The sequence below is a fragment of the Filicampus tigris genome, chromosome 1, assembly GCF_054856515.1.
Source record: "Filicampus tigris isolate MCC_2025a chromosome 1, RoL_Ftig_1.0, whole genome shotgun sequence".
NCBI lineage: Eukaryota > Metazoa > Chordata > Actinopteri > Syngnathiformes > Syngnathidae > Filicampus > Filicampus tigris.
The window spans coordinates 39,628,697-39,648,391 of record NC_141217.1 but is presented as its reverse complement, the minus strand read 5'-3'; the positions used below and the strand labels follow the sequence as shown (position 1 = coordinate 39,648,391).

The 19,695-nt window shown below is 44.2% G+C and overlaps 2 protein-coding genes across 8 annotated transcripts in view; one reads left to right on the top strand and one right to left on the bottom strand.

Moving 5' to 3' along the window:
* Positions 1 to 1,274: 1,274 nt before the first annotated feature.
* On the bottom strand, positions 1,275 to 17,778 carry LOC147154066 (uncharacterized). Of its 5 annotated transcripts, none has more exons than XM_086040518.1 (10): positions 17,671 to 17,778; positions 16,774 to 16,833; positions 12,636 to 12,723; positions 3,927 to 4,027; positions 3,583 to 3,668; positions 3,410 to 3,505; positions 2,079 to 2,278; positions 1,919 to 1,973; positions 1,804 to 1,857; positions 1,275 to 1,725 (listed from the first exon to the last, which is right to left on the bottom strand). In XM_086040518.1, the coding sequence occupies exons 2-10, from the start codon at positions 16,793 to 16,795 to the stop codon at positions 1,354 to 1,356; spliced, it is 1,074 nt and encodes a 357-aa protein (XP_085896644.1). In that variant the 5' UTR covers positions 16,796 to 16,833; positions 17,671 to 17,778; the 3' UTR covers positions 1,275 to 1,353. The 5 variants fall into 5 exon arrangements, with proteins under 5 accessions (XP_085896644.1, XP_085896637.1, XP_085896654.1 ...); XM_086040511.1 differs by having other exon boundaries at positions 17,636 to 17,770; XM_086040528.1 differs by lacking the exon at positions 12,636 to 12,723 and having other exon boundaries at positions 17,636 to 17,730.
* Positions 7,318 to 19,695, top strand: part of filip1l (filamin A interacting protein 1-like) — a 35,429-nt gene continuing 23,051 nt past the window's right edge. The window contains exon 1 of one of the 3 annotated variants that reach the window (XM_086040433.1): positions 7,318 to 7,625. Coding sequence is in view for 1 of the 3 variants with exons in the window: in XM_086040424.1 (XP_085896550.1) it covers positions 7,914 to 7,938 (25 nt within the window). In the remaining 2 variants the exon portion in view is untranslated. Of the gene's footprint in view, positions 7,626 to 7,675; positions 7,939 to 16,455; positions 16,628 to 19,695 lie in introns of those variants that run through there. The other 2 variants (XM_086040424.1, XM_086040441.1) reach the window with 2 other exon arrangements.

The following is a 19,695-nucleotide window of genomic DNA, read 5'->3' as shown; positions in this document are numbered from 1 at the left end:
TAGCAGGACATAGATCCAACCAAGACCATGAAGCGGCCTGGCTGCTGAGCATACATCGCACTCATGTCAGCATTGCGGGACGTGCGGCTTACAGAAAGAAAAGAAATGCAGTACGAGCTCAAGGTTAAACATCGGCTCGACAGACTCCGGTTACCGAAAGCGTAAAGGCCCGCCTGAGCGTAAATGTGACTCAACTGGACTAATCGCCGACAAATGACAGTCGGCCGTTCCCACCCGTACACCTGCCGATTGATCCTCACACACATAGCAACTCGCAAGAGAAAAACTGCAACCAAGGGCGTTCTTATACGGAAACCACATTTCCACACTTGATATATTTTGCACCGGATCATTATTTTTTTGGACTGCCCAGGCCACCGAAGCGATGTAATTGTAAGACAGGAGAACAAATGAGTGTGGCTGTTTCAGACGAGGTTTCAAAGATCAACTCGTGCATTTCAGCAACACTCTACACGCTTGCATCAGGACTGTAGTCAAGTCCACCTGGACCAAGTTCAAGTCACATCCAAGTCAACCAGGTCCAAGTCCTGATGAGATCAAGGAAAATGTCATCATTCTAAACATTAGATGCTACGGAACCCTTTATTTTATTAAAGTCAACCCCAACATTTTCTTTACAAGAAAATCACTCTCATTTCTTGACAAGAAAATGTTCTATGCAGCGCCCACTAGTTGAAACACGGCATTCTGATTAATATTGAGTTTGTGATACATGAGTTAAGCAGTAACATCCACCCGTTTTTGGTCATCTCAGGGGGCGGCCATTTTGCTGTCAACTGAAAATGACATCACAGTTGCTCAGGTAAGGACCAATCATGGCTCAGCTTCAGAAAACAGGTGAGCTGTGATTGGTGGGAAGTGTCAAGAGTGTGCGGGTTTCCTTCGCGTGGGAGTTTGTGAGCAAAAAATATAGCGGAACGTATTTACGGCTTTATAATTTTATTTCCGGTTGGCTTTTTCTAACCATGAGCAATAGTAACTCGCGCTGCCGATGGTATGGAGGGGTATTACATCTCACGCATGCGCAGAAGGTACTTCATTCATTCAGTAACAGACTTTCAAAGCCTCTGTGAAATGACAAATATGTCATTGGGACAGATCTAGGTAATGGTATGCGCCGCAGGCTGTCGTTGCGGTGGACTTTTCCAGCGCGATGTACTGACAGTCGGGGTAAGCGTCACAGTTGGCCGACGTCAGGTTGGTCTATCTAGGCCGTAAGATTAGTCGTGGCTCTTTAAAGCATCACACTGAAATTACAGCACATCTTTATTTATATGCAAAAAATAAAATCAAAAAAGTTGAAGTAAAAACATATTCAGGGGCTGTGCGCCATCACTTCTTGTTGGCAATGCGCTTGGAGCGTCGAAGGGCAAAATTTGGTTGTTCCTGCTGCTGCTGAACTGGCCTTCTTGCTGGCCCAGCATGCTTAGCGTAACCGCTTCCGACACGTTCCGCCTGCAAGGCTGCGGCTTTTGTGTTTGTGACGGCCTTCGGTCTTTCTCGGGTGCCTCGAGCAGGTTTCGACTCATCTGCCACTTTCTGCTGTCCTGCGGCTGCTTTGGGAGTCCTCTCTACCGTAGACTTTGAGGAGGATTTTGGGGGTTTCTCTGTGCTCTTATTTGCGTCCTTGCCTGCCGGTTTCCTGCCCCTGGGCAGATCTGTCTTTGGCGCTACAGGCGGAACAACAACCTCACTTTTGTCCATCTATTTGAAGAGTGGTATAGCGAGTATGTACGTTAGCTAAAATTAAATCCGCGGGTTGAAGCCAAGATGGATTCTTACCCCTAGTTTAGATTTGACTTGTGACACTTCTCTCATTAGCTGCTGAAGACCCATCTAAAAACCAGGAGAAGAGTTACAATTCAGATAGCTGACTTCCTGTGGTTTTGTTGCTCACCTGGCAACCAACAACGTGCTTCACCAACTGTTCTCTCTCTGAGACCTCCTTTTCCCTGAGACGCACATTATGTTTATAATGCAACTTATGAGATTTTCAGGAAACAATGACATAAGACACACACGCACAAACTGCAACATGCAATGAGTTGCAAACATACCGAGTGGTGTCCTTCTCCATACGAGCGAGTGCCTGCTGCTGCTGCTGCTGCTTCTTCTTCTTGCCCAGTGCCCCGTCCACAACTTCCATGGTCACCATGGCCAGCACCGACCCGGCCTTCAGCTCCAACTCTTGGACTGATGACATCATCATTCCAAGCACCTGCTTGTGGTGCGCCACCAGCTCAGAGTAGGATAAAAGCTGAAAGGCAGAAGACATTTTTGAAGCAGTTTCCCCCTTTTTCACACAGACGGGTCAATGCAAAATAACCGCAAAGCACCAAGGAATGGTTTTGACAGCTGTTTGTTGGTTGTGATTATACAAAAAAATCCCAACCGAGAAAGGACCCGCTACATTTTGGTGTGGGTCTGAATAAAAGGAATGCCTATGGTTACTTTTTACGCTGCTTCACCCCCGTACGCCAGAGTGCAAGTGGTTGAGTCCAGTCTGGCCACTCCCACCACCAAAGCCCACTCGCATAAACTTGAGGACAGTCAACGTTCAGGGACATTTCAGGATGAAGGTGAGATGCATTACAGGTGATCTTAACTTTCTCTTAATCTTTGAACACTTCCTCTTGTAAGCATTTTTTGTCTGATTTTATCATTTCCAAGTTGAGGTCTTTAAAGAGGGAGTCAACCCAAACGTTTTTTCCTGAATATGTTCTGTGCAGGCCCACTAGTCGAGGCAAGGCATTCTGATTCATATTGTGTTTGTGTAATGAGTCATGCAGCAAAATCCACCCGCTTTTAGCTAGCTCAGGGGTCGGCCATTTTGTCACTTCTGTCGACTGAAGATGACATCAAAGTTGCTCAGGGATCAGATAATGACCAATCGTGGTCAGCTTCAGAAAACAGGTGAGCCGTGATTGGTCCTTACCTGAGCCCTGAGCAACTGTGATGATGTCATTTTCAGTGGACAGTGGACAAGTGACAAAATGGGCGCCCCCAGAGATGGCTAAAAGCGGGTGGATTAACTCTTATTTCACAAACGCAATATTCAGAATGCCTTGTTTCAACTAGTGGGCTTGCAGAGAACATATTCTTGAAAAAATATGTTTGGGTTGACTACCACATCACATTTTGGCTCTTTTGTGGCTAGTGGTGGTCAATTCAAACCCATGAAATGATGAAAACTGAACTTAATAATGGACACATTTATACCAAGAGCTGATGATGTCTGGAAGCGAGGAACAACATCAACAATCTTAAAAAAATAGTCATGAATAAGCTGTAGTAAAATCAAACAAGCTCTTGGGGTTACAAAAACAAACGTGAACTTATGCAGACCAGTCTGCGTGAAATGTAAAGTTAACAAGCGCTCTCAACTCACCTTCCCTAGATCGTCTTGCATGTTCTCGCTGGAGGCCAGTATGGGAACCAAGAGCAGCTCCTTTTGAAGAAAGTTTCGCAACACCTCCAGCTCTTCCTGAAGAGCATGCACATGAATTGGCTCTGCAACTTGTGCACGTGCGTGGACGGACCACTTCCCAATTGAGAGCCAACCTGTAGCTGCTTTGCTTGTTTCTCCGCTTGCATCTTCCTCATGAGGTCCAGGTCACCCGCCAAGGGATCAGAGTAACCTGACAAACCTTACAAGAAAGCACACACATTTTAGAATCTGACCCTCTGGCGTGCTGTGGTGTCACAACTACAAACAAAAGAATGGAATAAATGCAATGCAAATGTTTCCATATTTTGTGTATATCCCACTTGTTCCTTTAACGGTTCTGCGTGTGTCCTCAAAATCGGGACTAACCCACATTACAGGGTACTTCTGGGCACATTTGTGTTTGGTGGTTGAAAAAATTGGGTAACATCGTTTGGAAGCATCAATGAAAAACACAAACCCAGTTTTGTGCCCAAGTTGGACTTAATCACGTCCGGGTCAGGATGCTGGCCGCAGTCCCCCTTTGGATCACAGTCACAGGTCATGAGGTCACCACTTGGACTGCAAACAAGGCAATAAAGTCAGACAACAGACTGTCTGTGTGAATGCGCCAACCTCAGTGTCCTGATGGAATGCCACGGTGTGACTTTTGAGATCTTCATTGACAAAGTCCAAGCGTTTCTTCACCACAGACAAAGGCGGCGTCCTAGGCAGTTGTCGGCCGGTTGGGATGAAGTGCAAGCTCCCTCTCAGCATCTTCAAATCATTTTCAGCCATGAGGGATGTACACGCTTACAAAGTGCTCAGGAGCCCCTGCTAAAGGTTTTCCTCTTCTCCTTCTGCCCCTTTAAATACTCAATTGGTTGCACCTGGGGATGCAATACTGGCTGCTGTTCACCAGGGGGCAAAAGAGCTGTGCAATTTGGTGATGCGTTCTGAGGAGCACCTTTCGTTTCACTTCATTCACTTTTCCCCACTGCAGAATACCCTGTCATGCAACATTTTCATCTCAGTGTAAATCAATTAATTTTAGCCACCGATGAGACAAAGATAAAAGACAATCAAAATAAAATGAAAATATGACAAACGCTGTGACATTTGCATATCACATCACTTTCTGTCAAAGGACATTTGTACGCACATCTGATGGCCCCGCCGAGTGTTAAGTAAGCTGACTGCTTTCAAACGTGGCCCAGCATTTGGCACCTGCACAGCAAGATGCAAGAAAGCGACATCAGATGAATGGAAACAAGTGAGCGTGAACGATAAAGGAAACACATTTGGAAAAGCAAGACATTCCCCATCCATGACCTTATGGAGGACGATTGTTTGATCTTGTGAGTTTCAAGAAAGATCCACTGCACATCTACTCACTGCTCTAGGCAGAAAAGCAGCTTCAGTGGCAGGCCGCTGTCATTGCCCTTCTCCACTGACAGATTGAGAAAATATCTCACCCCACGCGACTTTTAAACTCCACCCTGGGAGGGAACTGCGACTATCATATTCATTCCCTCAAATTTGTACTGTGCTGTCAACAACTTGCACACAGATCCTCATGTACTTATTCCAGACTTTCACTGCACTGCAATTGCAACGTTGACTGTATTTTTGCATTTAAAATCTATCTATCTATCTATCTATCTATCTATCTATCTATCCATCTATCCATCTATCCATCTATCCATCTATCCATCCATCCATCTATCCATCCATCTATCCATCCATCCTTCGAAACATGAGCTTTTAGTTCTGGCAGCAGAAACGGTGATTTCCACTGTACAAGGCAGGTGGACAGCTCGCCGAACGGAAAGCCAACTATCTTTAAACTGCCGGTGTCACAATGCCAGTCGCGCATGTTTCGAAGCACTCCAGGAACTTGAAAGGCGAGCACTGAGTCGTAAATACTTCTGCTTTTAAACTCCATGCTCCCACGATGCCGCAGGAGAGAGGAAGAGTGAAAAGGGCCGTGCGATGGTGCTCTGGCAGATCTGATTGGCTAACAAACTATTGGAGCTCGTGTTGTAGTATCTCAGTATCGCCGTATTGACTGGGAAGCTCATAAAGGGATGGAGACGAGCTCAGACTTTTCACTCTCTGGGAGACGAGGAGGTCTGAGATGTTCATTGATTCCTATTAAAATCCAACCGCGATTGGCTGGCAACCAATTGAGCGTGTGCCCCGCGTCTTTCCCATTGACGGCTGGGACAGGCCCCAGCACGCCCACAGCCCTAGTGAGGATAAATGACTCGGACAACGTCCGGCCTTTCCCAGCGAGAACCATGCGTTCGTATTTGAAAGTGTTGATTCTAATGGCACCAGACCTCAGCTCCAGAGACATAAGATTAGAGCAAATAACACCTTTCGATTTTTGTTTGTAGTCAGTGCTCATGTGACTGCATAGTCAAGCGCATGTCAATTAACTGATGACATCCTTGACATTTTTTCAGTTGACCACCAACAAACAAAACAAACTCGCTCGCCCCGTTTTAGACATTCTGTATGCACCCTGCCGTCGGGTGCGCTCACTTCGCCACCAGCCTTGCTCAACCAATGGCAATAAGACACCTTTACGGCCTCGCAAACAGTCGGAAATTGTCCAAGTCTCACACCAATTCGCGTCGGACAACTGCAGGTTCACTACTTGATACAGCGCTGCGATTTCTTTTTTTATTTTGAATCACAAGACGAGGGAATGCTTTTTGCAATGATTTTTTGCACTGAACCGCAGTTGTGCTACGTGAATTGTTGCTCGAGTTTCAAAGTTCCAACTGTGTGTGAATCATGAAAGGTGTCTGAATGTGATTGATGATTGGATGAGTAAGTTGGAGGGGTCGGGCGTGCCGGGTGTCTGCGGGGACGGGGTGAAAGCAAACACTACTTGGATGGGGGTGTTGTTATGGCAACGATTCATTTTGACAATAAAAAAGCTGTTGCTCAACCAGCACTTATCCTCACTTTGAAAATCCAGGGCGACTCCACCTCCACTGACTAGGAGCACGTGCAACGGCATTTAGTGCATCACAAATGACAACACCTGCACAGTTAATGCTCCAAAGTCCCCTCCCTGCAAGAAGCTCTCAACCAGTTCTTCGCCTGCTTTGAGGACCCCCAAAAGTCCCCAAACGTCAGACTCGCACCACCACCCGATGACACGGCCCTCAGTTTATCAGCAGCAGATGTGAGATGTGAGAACCCTATCAAGTATTAAACCTCCACACAGCTGTAGCTCCTGACAGTCACCGTTGCTCTCTGGATTGCTGACCCCAAGTTTGAAGTCCAAACGTTTTTATTTGTGTATAATTCCTCTCGAAATATAAATGTTAAAACTATTATTGAATGATAGAACACCTAAGATATAACCGCAGGGTCCCTACAGCATTTTAAAAAAAACAACTTTTAATCTCTTCCTGCAGGATGGATCGAACCAGCTAGCAGGCTGGTTTTGGCACGGGGGCCACATGTTTGACACCTCTGTGATCAATACGCCACAGTGTTCAAACTGAAAAATGTAGTTCTGGTTTGGTTTTGCGTCACATTTACACCCCACCCCCCCCCCCCCCGCCCTCACAAAAAAGCACAAGTGCCTCTATATGTTGCTCCATGCCTGCCACCCCAAGCATCAGGTCGTCCTTCTCCTCAGGGGCCGCTGAGTGCTGAGGCATCAATCAGGAGCCATATGGTAGCGTCGTAGCCTCGCAAGCACCCGAGTGTGTGTGTGCGCGCGTGTGTGTGTGCAGCGGGGGGAGGAGGGGTGCCGCCATGGCTCAAGGTGTCAGAAGGCAGGCTGGTTTAAATTTAACTGGCTGATATCTGCATGGCAGGTCCTCCTCTCCCTCTCCCCCCCCCCCCCCCCCCCCACACACACACCCATGCCCAGACAGCATCGTGCTCACACAGACTTAGCCTTAGACACCATCGTGCACTGCACATACAGCAGCAGCAGCAGCAGCAGCGGTCCTCGTCCAGACCACCTGGAATGTACAAGGGGACAGCCGAGGACAGAGCGGAGAAGCAACTCGCAGAGCGGGCGGGCCGGCGGGCAGGAAGGATTCAACACGGAGCATAAACACGTCATCCCCGGCGTCAGGCTGAAGGCACGGCCAGCTGCTCTGCAGCATCATCGCAGCACAGTTAGCGGTTGGTCGCTTAGCTACGAGAGGTAAGACCGGAGGGGCGTGCGCACAGTGGCTGGGAATGCGTCGATTAGAAAGGCTTTGACTACCGCACGGACGGGAACTGCTGAGAAACGCTTGTCCTTTGATGGGATTAGTGAGTGACAGTGAGGTCCAAATTCATGTCTGCATAGGAAACTAAATCAGCACCTTTGGACTAACAGTGCTGATGACGGTGGGATGAGATATTGCACTGGCAGCGTCTGCTCACTCTGCACGAAACCACGAAGATAACGCATGCAAAACAGTCCCGACTTGACGGTGGCACATGTTGGATGCGCCCAGGAAAGTTTTGCAAAGGTGTTGTTTGCATTTTTCCACTGGCTCTGCCATCACTGCTTGTGTTGACGTGACGGAGATCACAGGTTGAGCTTCTATTTGAAATGATTGCAGTCAGTCAATAGGTCTTGATTTGTCTTTGCACAGCCTTCTCCTTAGGTGGCCCGATTGGCATTTTTGTTCTTTTACTTAAAGAAATTTACTCCGAAACTAGCAAACGAAAATGTAATCATAAGAGTTAAATAAAGTAGTCCACAATGCTGGAAGTTGAAACCAAGCAATATGGTGGTGATATTTGCTACAGGACTAGAAGTGACGTTTTGATCTAATTAAGTGCATCTATTAGCATGGCAGCGGCCCGGCGCCTTCCGGTGCTGCTAATCTGCTGAAACAGGCTCATTTAGCCACTTTATATGTCGATTCACAAGAGCCCAACGTGTGAACGCTGGCCAGTTATCAGAGGTGGGCATTTTTTTTCCTCCATTTTGCTGATCCGTCATTCATCGTCCGTCACCATCTGTCATTCGTTAGCCCGTCATTTTTTGTGACCAACTGAATTGAAATCGTCAGTCCGTCAATCTGTCAATCAGTCCGTCATTTAAATTCGTCAATTAGTCTGCCAGATATCCGCTGGTCCGTCAGTTAAGACCCCAAAAAGACGTCACTGATGGACCGTTATTGACGGATGGGGTTAATGACGATTGCATTGATGGATGAAAACCCAGTGCCGTCATTCGTCAATCGTCAGCAAAACGGGCATCCGTCAATCTGACGGAATGCCCACCTCTGCCAGTTATATCGATAGCTGGGAAGATGATATGAAAGCCCGAGGTATGATTTTAATTTCCTTTGTGACACACCAATAATCAAATAATTACTTTGAATATATTGCCTATGATTCTTGAGAACCATCACCCAGCCTCTTCCTAATAATACAATGTTGAGTATTCATTCTCTGGTCTACTGAGCAGACCTTTAGGCCATGTTACACCCCGTTGACGGGTAGGAGGCTCGCGTGAAGACAGACTAATGTCCTTTGAAAGAAATGCTCTTAAGAGATAAGGTCTAAAGTGCTGAAATCAGTGGAGAAAAGTGCACCTTGCTGCTGAGTGACAGTTTGGGGGTAGTGGGGCACAGATTGTTCCAGTACTTTGAGCTCCTCGGCTTGGAGGGCGGATTACGGCCTGGTTAAGAGGTTTTGTGTTGGATTTATCAATGACTCATATGGTCAGAATGTTGCACTTCAGGCTACAGATGATCTGTACAAAGCAAAAAAGGTCACAATTACGGCATAAAAGGGAGATATTTTGCAAGAAGAAAAACCTGGACCGGAGTAATTCACGGTTCTATTAACCTGTGAAAATGTGAATTGGACGATTCAATGTTTGGGTGTCACACAAACAAATTGCAGCCTCAGTGAGAAAAGCTCTTCAAAACGAAAATTCCTACATTCAATTTGATAATTGAAGCAGAACTGAGTTTCTCGGTCCATGAAAAGCAATAACATTTGTCAAACTTGTGCTGCTTCCAGAATCATTTGTTGTTTGGAGGCACTGAAGTGGTGGCGAGGTCGACCGGTCCAAATCAAAGTATGGAACGAGGGGCACATGGTGCTCGCCGACTTGTTAGGGCTCCCTGGATCTGGTTTCACTCACAGAATAGCTACCACTCAGAGCTCTGGAAAAAGAGCACTATTTATACACGACCAGAAACACCAGTGTTGTCCAACATTAGCCTTGCTCCGAGTTTGACCTGTTGTCCAAACAGTCCAAATAAGTCCAATGAAGTAAGCAGACATCACACTGTGCTACCGGATGGAACTACAGATCAGCTATTGTTCATCCAAGCAAGTTCGAATGATTTTCCGTACACTAAAAAGGTCAAAGATAGTAAGATACGTCTCTTAGTCAACTGAATCACAATTAGGGGTTAGCTATTTCTAGAGGTGGCAAGAGTACTAACATTCTCTAATCTAGTGAAGTACAGATGCTTGTGTAAAAAAAGACTAGCAAAAGGAGAAGTCTGTACGGACTGAAATCCGCTTACTGTTAATTATACACTCAATTTGAAAATTTGGCACAATGAAAAAAAAACATCTTCATGTCGTGTTTTTTATGTATTTGTTTATTTTTTCAACTGACGTGCTAGCTAACGTTGCCTGGACTTTTATGCTATCAAAACAACCCATTCTCAACATGATGTACTGACACCATCCAATAATTGTCTTAAATGAAGCCCTGGGTGGGGGACATCTAACGATATTAAATGATGTGAAATAGGAATGGAATGGGAGATTTTTTGTGCGACTTGGAATTTTTGGGGCATGTTGATAATCATTACCAATGTGAATTTTATGTGGGACATGTTTTGAATTTCAAACGGAAGCGATGATGTGAATCTATTTTGTTGAATGTGTTTTTGAGAATGAATAGGGATTTTTTTTTTTGTGCAATTTTTAGTGGTGAAAATGTTGAAGTTCTGGTCGATGGGAATTTTTGCGGGTCCAGATGCAGATGTCATTTTCAGGCGAGAGAAATGACAAAATGGCCGCCCCCTGAGATGGCTAAAAACGGGTGGATTTGACTGTTTAACTCATATTCCACAAATGCAATATTAATGAGAATGCCGTATTTAGACTAGTGAGGGCACACAGAACATATTATTGCAAAGAATTTGTTTGGGTAGACTTGCCCGTTAAGCCTTTCCAACAACTTCGTAAAAAGTAATCGTTGTCTCATCAGTCCATAAACCTCGTGAGGCACACGTCTCTGCATGATTTGGAAACATTTAACCTGGCCTTTTTGTTCTTCTGGCTAATGAGTGATTCTCTCTGTGTTTTGTTCATGTCATGTTTTTTATACTCTTTCTTTGCATCTGTCAAATTGTTTCTGTTCAACTGCTGTTCCTTAGTACACTTGTTTGATATTTCTGCTTCAGGGCACTGCCAATAACCAACTTCACAAGTGCTTCTTTTTCACCCATAGACATCTCTCTGGTGTAGTCTGGTGCGTTACAACTCTAAATATTCTACTGTAATGTAGAGTTCAAAGGGAAATTCCAAATAGGAAACTGATCTGACATTCAGCATTGTTCAGTGTTTGCACATCATTTTGTTAGGGTACACCTGTTAGTCACATGTAGTGTTTTTCCTGACATGAAAAGTAGATGTGTTCAAACCAAAGGTGCTTTCTGAATCAGATGTAAAGAGCGATCAAGTAGAAACGGATGCACCTTTGGAGGGGGGGAATGAAGAGCACAGTATGATTGTGGTCCTGTGAAATAGCCAGGTCTGATTCAGTATCTAATGTAATACTTTGGTCCATATGGAATGAGCACGCAAAATTCTGAATAAGTTCACTGTCCACTTATTCTCAATATATAAAGGAGTTGTCAGACGTTGGCGCTAAAAAAGGAAATGCTTTGCAAAATGTACTTTTTAAGTGCCTGTGTCCAAATGGTTGGATCTCTGGGCATCGGTTGTCAAATTCGACCACCAAGTCAATTGTTAGTCTGCTGCCAATTTCTGAAAATGTATCTGTGAGCCAGCCATTCTAAATTTTGCCAGATTCTAGAGTAAAAGTGTTCTCAATGTACCCATAAGAAAAACGTCACACCAGTTTTCTAGATGTACGAATAAGTAAATGGTTCAAATACAAGGCCTGCGGTCCAGACCCAGCCATCCACGTCTATTAATGTGGCTTGCTAATGTCACAATTTTGTCTTGACTTCCGTTCAAAACAAGCCATGAAAATGACAATAACCAAATGCAGTCACCTAAGTCATAAAATGAGTTTAATACAGATGAAGCCAAAAAAAAGAACAAATGCCATGATTTGTATGTCGGTAGTCTAATAATTCAAACATTTCAAAATGTTACTGTTGCACTTGTCTGCATCCGCCATTGTCTAACACGTCAAACTATTGATTTTGTGCTCTCCTAAGAAGAACAGGTTCACACTGGTGACAGTTCATTTGAAATGCCATTACTGTCCCCGTTCAAACAAAAGAAAAGCAGTTTGAATTTTACTCGCTCATGATACCCAATATGAACCGAACCGTCAACGTAAAAACAAAGCCCTCGAGTCTCTAATAATTATGGTAATGAAATCCGTAATTGCCATTAGCCCAGCTGTTTATGGGGCAGGGCAGTGGTTGGTTCGCTTGACAAGCAGGATCATTTCAGCTAGACAAAATATTCAATGTGTAAAGTGTTCTGTAATTTTTGATCTTTGGAGTATTTTGAGGAAAACGGCACAAATATGTTAAGACAACTGAGAACTGTTTTAAATTGTGATACACGCATTTCCTTTTATGTATCGAGCCCTTTTCAAATTTGCCTTCTGCTGAGGTCGGAGTCCACCACCTGCACTGCTCACATTTGCCACTGCGTCATCGCCCTCACTCTGTTTAGGATGTGTACTACGTGTTAACTGGGCACTAGGTTGAACTTGGATTCCACCGCAGGCTGCTTGATGGGGGGGGCCGGGACTTTCCATGGTACGGCAAAAATTCTCAAGGCTGCACACAAGAGCGCCTCCCTCTGCCGAGTGGCCTCGCTGGTCATGTTCACATAAAATCCTCAAAGAGCTCCGCATAGAGTATCTGGCATCTATTTCTGCAATCTATTCTCAGGAGGGATGCAACTTTGCCCGTGAAATTCCGAGCATATGAAACATGATTAGATAAAGCGACACAAGTGGGGGGCCGTAAATACTCACCTAGCAGCGTCCATGCCGCGAACACTCCTCTTTTTTAGTGCTGGCATTGTTGGCCCGTGCTGTGTTGCATGTTGCCATAGAGACGGCCCTGATGAAGACCAAAGCTGCGTTTGTCTCAGTTACAGAGCACAGTCAACAAGGGAACTAAGAGTTTACGTTTTCACATGCACATCCCGCTTTTAATTTTCATTTGATTTATTTCACCCTCAACTGGCTGCCAAACTGTTCAGGGTGTACCCCGTTTCTTGCCCAAAGACAGATGGGATAGGCTCCAGCACGCCCGCGACCTTAGTGAGGACGGGCGTTTTGCGGGAGGATGAATGAACGCATTTATTATACTGTATTGTTTATAATCCCTCGAGGGGAATTCCAACTTTCACTCTGCTCTTTATATTTTGTGTTGTGCACCTCATAGACCCAAATCACACAGATGAAGGCATGCAAGGAGTGATGTCAGTGAATGAGGCACACAAACAGTGCTGATCTTCAGTTAAATTGGAAGTCAACCCAAACATTTTTTCCAAAATATCCCCAGGAGGGCAGGGGAAAAACTCCCCCAAAAATGTTACTATTTCGTCTGTAAATACTTCATTTGGACACCGCACAACTAGAAAAGCTGCTGGGCTGTATCGGATCGGCCGATATTTTGCATGTTTTGTTCATTTTGTGATCGGCTGTTATGTTGTAATTTGAGGATCCAATCAATGACATCATCGACTCTCATTGATTACAGCCGCGGTGTTTCTCACATGTGCATTGTCTGTGGTGACACCACTTAAAGGTTTTGGCGCTACCCGTCAGTTTGAAAGTGACGTATTAACTTCCGTTTGCTGCATGCACAGTAATCGTGTGGCAGGTGTGCGCGTCTGCTATTCGACACCGGCACCGCTTTCCTTTCTGATGCGATGGTGCAAATACAATGCCTCAAATGACTGAAAAATGGAATGTATCGATGCTTAAGTTGGGAATGGATTTGAGTGGTGTCAAAGGCATCGGCAGCTCAAGCAGTGTCGATCGATGGCCACACCACTCCAGCGGGCATCATGGCCGTCTCGTCACCACGCGCCCCGTGCTGTTTTTGTTGTGTTTTTGTGTGCGTTTTGGCTCGGAGAACCCACCCAATGTTGGACAAAGCCTACGTGCATTCGTCAAGATACCGTGGCACGACTGCAAGCACGTCTGACACTTGACATTCCTGCATGAGCACCTGCAGTCTTTCAGCTCATTGTTTCGCAACATTATTGATCAGCAGCGTATTGTTTAGCAGCTAACAAGCCAGACAGTTCCCTCAGGAGTTGTCTGATCCCAGACCATGTCATCGCCGATTTGTGTGTGTGTGCGGGTGTGCGGGTGTGTTTGTGTTTACTTTCATTGATTGATTCTTGGAGAGCAGCCTGCGCCACAATGTCTCTGAGCCAAAGGGAAACGCGTTCACTGTCCAGGCCCTTCGACAGCACGGCAAATGGCTGAAGGATGGCGTGACCTTGTAATCCTCATGATGCCCACTATCGTGTCACACGGAAGCAACTCCGGCAGAAGAGGTGACAGATTGCTGACCGTCCCATAAAGCCATGTCCTGCCTAATCTATCGTCAACTCACAATTGGGGGTTAAAGCCCATAAAGAAGGATGTGGGCATTTTAATCCCCACAAAGAGTCCTTATGGTCCCTCTGTACCTACAGGGTCCCCTGACTATTGGTAGTGGTGAGGCTGGAGAAGTTGGTGTTGGGAACAGACTATCATCGTCATTGATGTTGTTATAATGGGACTATTATTGTTGTTGACACGGCTGATATTGATCATCACATGACCAAACCCAGAAAAACAAGTGATCCAAGACGGCCGTGACCTGAGCCCATGTGATGTCATTTTCAGTCAACAACAAGTAGCAGTACAAGGCAAAATGGCCTCAGGGGGATTTTTCTGCTTAATCTATATTCCACAAATGCAATATGGATCAGAATGTTTGGACTAGAGAGGGCGCATAAACCACATTGTAAACAAAATTCTTGACTTTCCCATTAAATATTCTTGAGACAAGTATGCTTCATTCAATAGGGTCGGGCCACTTCAGGCTTAAATTTATGATACACTCCCCTCTGCTGGTTGGTTGGTTAAGTTACATGTTTTCATCTGTACATGATGCTGTGATTACCTTCACCTACATTCCTCCCACTTCATCCGTGTGGAGCTGCTTTAAGAGAAGAAAAGGCTGCTAATACTTTTGAACGTCATCAGGATCTCAAAAAAATCATATAATGATGAGCTAAACCACAGGGGTCAACTCAAGACCCAGGGGCCACATCCACCCAGCCGCATTATTTTAGGGGGCCCAAAGCAAATCATGTGTGTCTACATCATGTTTCTTATTGAAATATACACCAAAGTTGCAAATAAATCTCAGCCATTTGGGGTGGTTAACAAAACCCTTGTAAAAATAAAGTATTTTCCTTGACTTATGACTTGAAGTTACCCATCAATTTTTTTTTACAAATTTAAATGGTTTACAATGTGGCCTGCAACAGAAAATAAATTGACACCCTTGAGCCCAATGATGTACAAACATCATCCTCATCTTGCTGTTGATGTAGAAGCAAAGATCTGCCGTGTCACAGTCTGTCTGAACCCAATGACCCCACGACACCCCGACACTGATATTACTACGACCCAGCAGCCCTTGTGGCTTCTCTTTCTCGTAATCACCTGTTCCAAAACAGACCTGGTTACATTGCAACTGTATGCAGCCTGTGGCTCGGGCCAAGAGAGGAAAACCGATATGGGATAATAAAAGCAATTGTGTGTTGGAACATGCAATGAGGCCCAAATGGGATCCTCAGGCCTAAACATTGCATGTACAGTCCCACCGAGAAAGAAGGAGGTTCACTTCTTGTGCGTCATGTTCTGTTCATTGACGTTTGACTTCACGCTACATGACTGGCACCATGAAGAAAAACAATCTGGTCTCATTTGTGATGGGTAAACTTCTGTCTGGGGCGTGTTTGCAAACTTGACACCAGAAAGACTCAAACAGGTCAATGGTGTATTTTGATACTATTGTAAGTACATATGGGGAGCGGGGGGGAACTGTGCTTAAAGTGCAAATCAACCCAAACATGTTTTTTTCAAGAATATGTTCTATGCAGGCCCACGGGTTGAAACAAGGCATTCTGATCAAAATTGCCTTTATGGAATAAGAGTTAATCCAGCCGTTTTCAGCCATCTCTGGGGGTGGCCATTTTGTCATTTCTGTCGACTGAAAATGACATCCAGTTGCTCAGGGCTCAGGTAACGACCAATCACGGCTCATCAGTTTTCTGAAGCTGAGCAGTTGTGATGTCATTTTCAGTCGACAGAAGAAGTGCCAAAATGGCCGCCCGCTGAGATGGCTAAAAAGTGGTGGATTTTGCTGCTTCATTCATATTCCACAAAAGCAATAGTAATCAGAATGCCATGTTTCAATTACACTGAAAAAAATGATTGAATTTACTAAATTATATTTCACCTGGTGGTTGCACAAAATAAAATATCAGATGATTATATTTCGTGCAACCACTTGAAGAATTAAGAGTAAATGATACACAGCACTTTTTTTCAGTGTCGTGGGCCTGCATAGAACATATTCTTGAAAAAAATATGTTTGGTTGATTTCCTCTTTGTTTAATGTTTCAATTAAAATGTATTGCACAAAATAGTTAAATAAAAAATGTACATAAATGTTTCAAAACAATCCGGGTTTTTTTAAGATTAAATGCAAAAGTATTGAAAAAAGTAACTGTAATTGTGTGATGATTCATTCATGTGCCACTAGAAGGAGCTGTGATACACTTGACTAACAACACTTGGAGAAGCACTGGCTGAAGTGAAATGCATGTACCGTACAGTATTCATCAAATGCATTGCTGCAAACCATCCCACCAATGTCAACAGATTTCATTTTAACAAGACGAGACCTTCATGGCAAGAAAGGTTTCATTTGGAGGAAAACATATGAGGTATTTCTTTTCTCACAATTTAAAACAGCTCACTGGGATCTTAATGCATTCATATAATTATATTAATACTTGATATAATTACAGCACACTACTCAGACTCGTTTGAGGAGAGCGGTCATGTCACATGAAAGTGAGCCTCTACTCACCCAACAAGGACGGGCTGTTCATCCAAAGGAAGACTGGGAATGACGTTAGGTGGCTTTTACCTGCGGAAGTGTAGCACACAATATGAAGAGAAAAGGCTGTTTTATTAGCTTGCAGAGTGTTCATATGGAGAAGGAAAAAAATTGTTAACATGTCGGATGTTGTCGTTTCAGGAGCAAGCTAGCGTTAGCTTGACTTTTATGCTGTCAAAACATGTTGTCATAGCTTTGCTAACATTGTGATCTGAGTAACTAAACTACTGATTAACAAAATGCTAAATAAGGTCATGTTTTTCAGATTATACAGAGATTTTTTTTTAATGCCAGTTGGTACCTTTGAGGCTGAGACCACAAACAAAACATTAATCATTTCTTGAGGTTGACAACATCAAACAAGTGGCCTAGGCTTGGGATGGAAATATCTTGCTAATTTTTCTGATTGTCTTTGTCATTAGTGCTCCCTGGCACAAGGTTCTCCATGTCGCTGGCGTCCATTTTTTCCACCTTATAAGACTCCAAGATGTCATGCAAAATCTCAACCCCAGTTGACTTTACATTGATTTACATTTTCATTATGTCTGGTCATCATCAGCAGAAGTTGAAAAACATAGCGAGCCCTTTTTTGACAAAGTAAGGAGTCGCGACTACAGTTTTCAAATGTAAGGGGGAAAATACTGTATATATATATTCAAGTACCGCTAATTGAAAGGTCTACTCAAGTAAAGAAGCAAAGTATTTGTAATTCGTTAGCTCACACCGCTACAAGCCAAGGTCAGAGAAACTCAGCGGGGATGCTAATATGTAAAGTAACTGCGCTGTTACGACATAATCGCCACTAAAGTCAGAATGGTTCACACAGACTCACTTTTGGATCATCACAGAAGATTTGTCTACACGTACCCAGGGTTTTTGCAAAAGGCGGATATTAGCCAGCGGTTAGCCCTATCAATCCACACGTGCCCGGAGGTTTTTTCATTGAAAACCGAAACCTCCGGCAACAGTGGAGGTTTGCGGATATCTCTGGTTGCATAACATCAGTCTTGGGGTGGGAGGGGAGGCACTCCAGAGACCCTGCTATTTGTATCCAAGCAATTAACAAGTCAATCTCCCATAATGCACGTCTGCAAAAACACCCAAGCATCCCAAACAATACCTGAAAACCTTGAATTCCCCCACACCTTGTGACTTTGGAGTTCCCATAACCCGTGCTTTGTGCGTACGTAATTCTTTTTTTTTTTTGCGTGTGTGTTCGCCAATGACGGCAGGAAGCATCCTCGGTTTTATTTCACCTCACGGAACCCTAAACTCTGAGTGCCACCTGTTGCTATGACAACCATCTGCCCTGTTTGTATACACTACACTCCTTTTTTTGTCTCCGTGATTAAAACCACAGAAGGAAAGCATCCAGCTCCGAGGGTGCTGTTATTACAGGGTTATTAGCTGCAGTTAAAAAAAATACAGTTCAGTTCCTGTGGGTATTTTACAAGCACAAGCGCTCTTTATGAAGCAAAATGATCAAAATACTGGACTGTAATGCAAAGAAAAGTAGTTGCATAAGGAAATTGCCAACGTATGCAAGCAAAGTACACAGTTGCTCTTGAATTGAGTGGTTGAGATTGAGCCCACTTTGTGTACAGAGGGCAGGCAAGTGGTGGTTCTGCTCCTTCTTAGCAAAGGTCACTCACTCCATCTGTTCCTCCCTTCTCTCCCTGCTAGCATTTGATCTTGATTCTCTTGCCCTCAATCACGTCAGGGTGTGATGTAAGGTTGGAGGAATGTATTCAGTAATGTGTGTGTGTATGCGTGTGTGTGTGTATGTGTGTGTGTGTGGGGGGATGCGCGTGTGTGTGTGTGTGTTTGCATGCATGCGTGGGGGACGAGTTTTATTTTCTTCACGGCACACCTGCTTCCTCATCTTTCACCCTGGTGACTTTAATGGGCAAATGAAAAGTCAAGGTTTTTTTTTTTTTAACGTCCTGATATATGAAGTGGTCGTAGTAAAGCGTTGACTGTTAAAAGTCCAAATGGCTCTAGGACTTGCCACATCCTACTTTTTGACCAGCTAGCATGCCACGGATACTTAAGTGGTCACGGGAACTTTTGGCCGCAGATACTGTTATGACTTCCTAAAGAGGGGAAAATTTACATTGTCAAAAAAAAAGAAAAAAAGTTAGATGCAGTCAAAATTTCAAGGCAACAAACTTTAATAAAATGTTAAGCTCGGCAGGTGAATTCAATATGTTCCCGCATTTTACAACATCAAAAAAGAAAATACGTCTTGAGTTTACAGCACTATTGTTCCTTGTAGTGGCTGCCCAAGTTAAAGAAATAAGTAAAAACGACTCTGCAAATGGTTGCGCCGCCAACAACTTGCCTGCTTTGTTATGCTAACAAACATTGTTTCCATACATTTTGAAGTTGTTCCAATTTAAATTACTTTTTTTCCCAGTGTTAGAAAGGCTGTCTACTTTTTTTCTTGCCTATGGATCATTTCATAGAATAAAATAAATGACCGCCAACACTCCAAAACGTCCCAATTACTGAAATTTATACTCAGTGACCTCAACATGGGCTACATCTGATCAAGCGATAACTATGTCATTTTTCTCTTATTTAATGTAATAATGCTGGATTATGTGGTGTGAAATTGAAATTAGATTCAGGTGCAGTAGGATCTAAGGGTAATGTTCTTCATCAAACAACAACAAACGCCAGCATTTTCGAGGAGCATTTGCCTGTGGCATGGCATTTCCCCAAGTGCATTTTCACAGCAAGTGACAAAGCCGTTGGTTGAATCCAATCGACTTCCTTGTCCCCCGTGTGACCCTTTTTCGCTTTTAACTATGCGAAATATTTGTGATCCCTCTGACAGTTTTGGCAGATATGTGACACTTGCACATGCCGAGCTGCTGTAAACGTCTGTGA

Excerpts from the sequence above, each read along its gene's own strand:
- LOC147154066 (XM_086040503.1), bottom strand. The coding sequence starts at position 4,243 with ATGGCTGAAAATGATTTGAAGATGCTGAGAGGGAGCTTGCACTTCATC. Across the intron at positions 3,506-3,582 it reads AACAAGCAAAGCAGCTACAG|GAAGAGCTGGAGGTGTTGCG; the intron begins GTTGGCTCTCAA and ends CATGCTCTTCAG. Across the intron at positions 1,726-1,803 it reads AAGTCAAATCTAAACTAGGG|ATGGACAAAAGTGAGGTTGT; the intron begins GTAAGAATCCAT and ends CTCTTCAAATAG.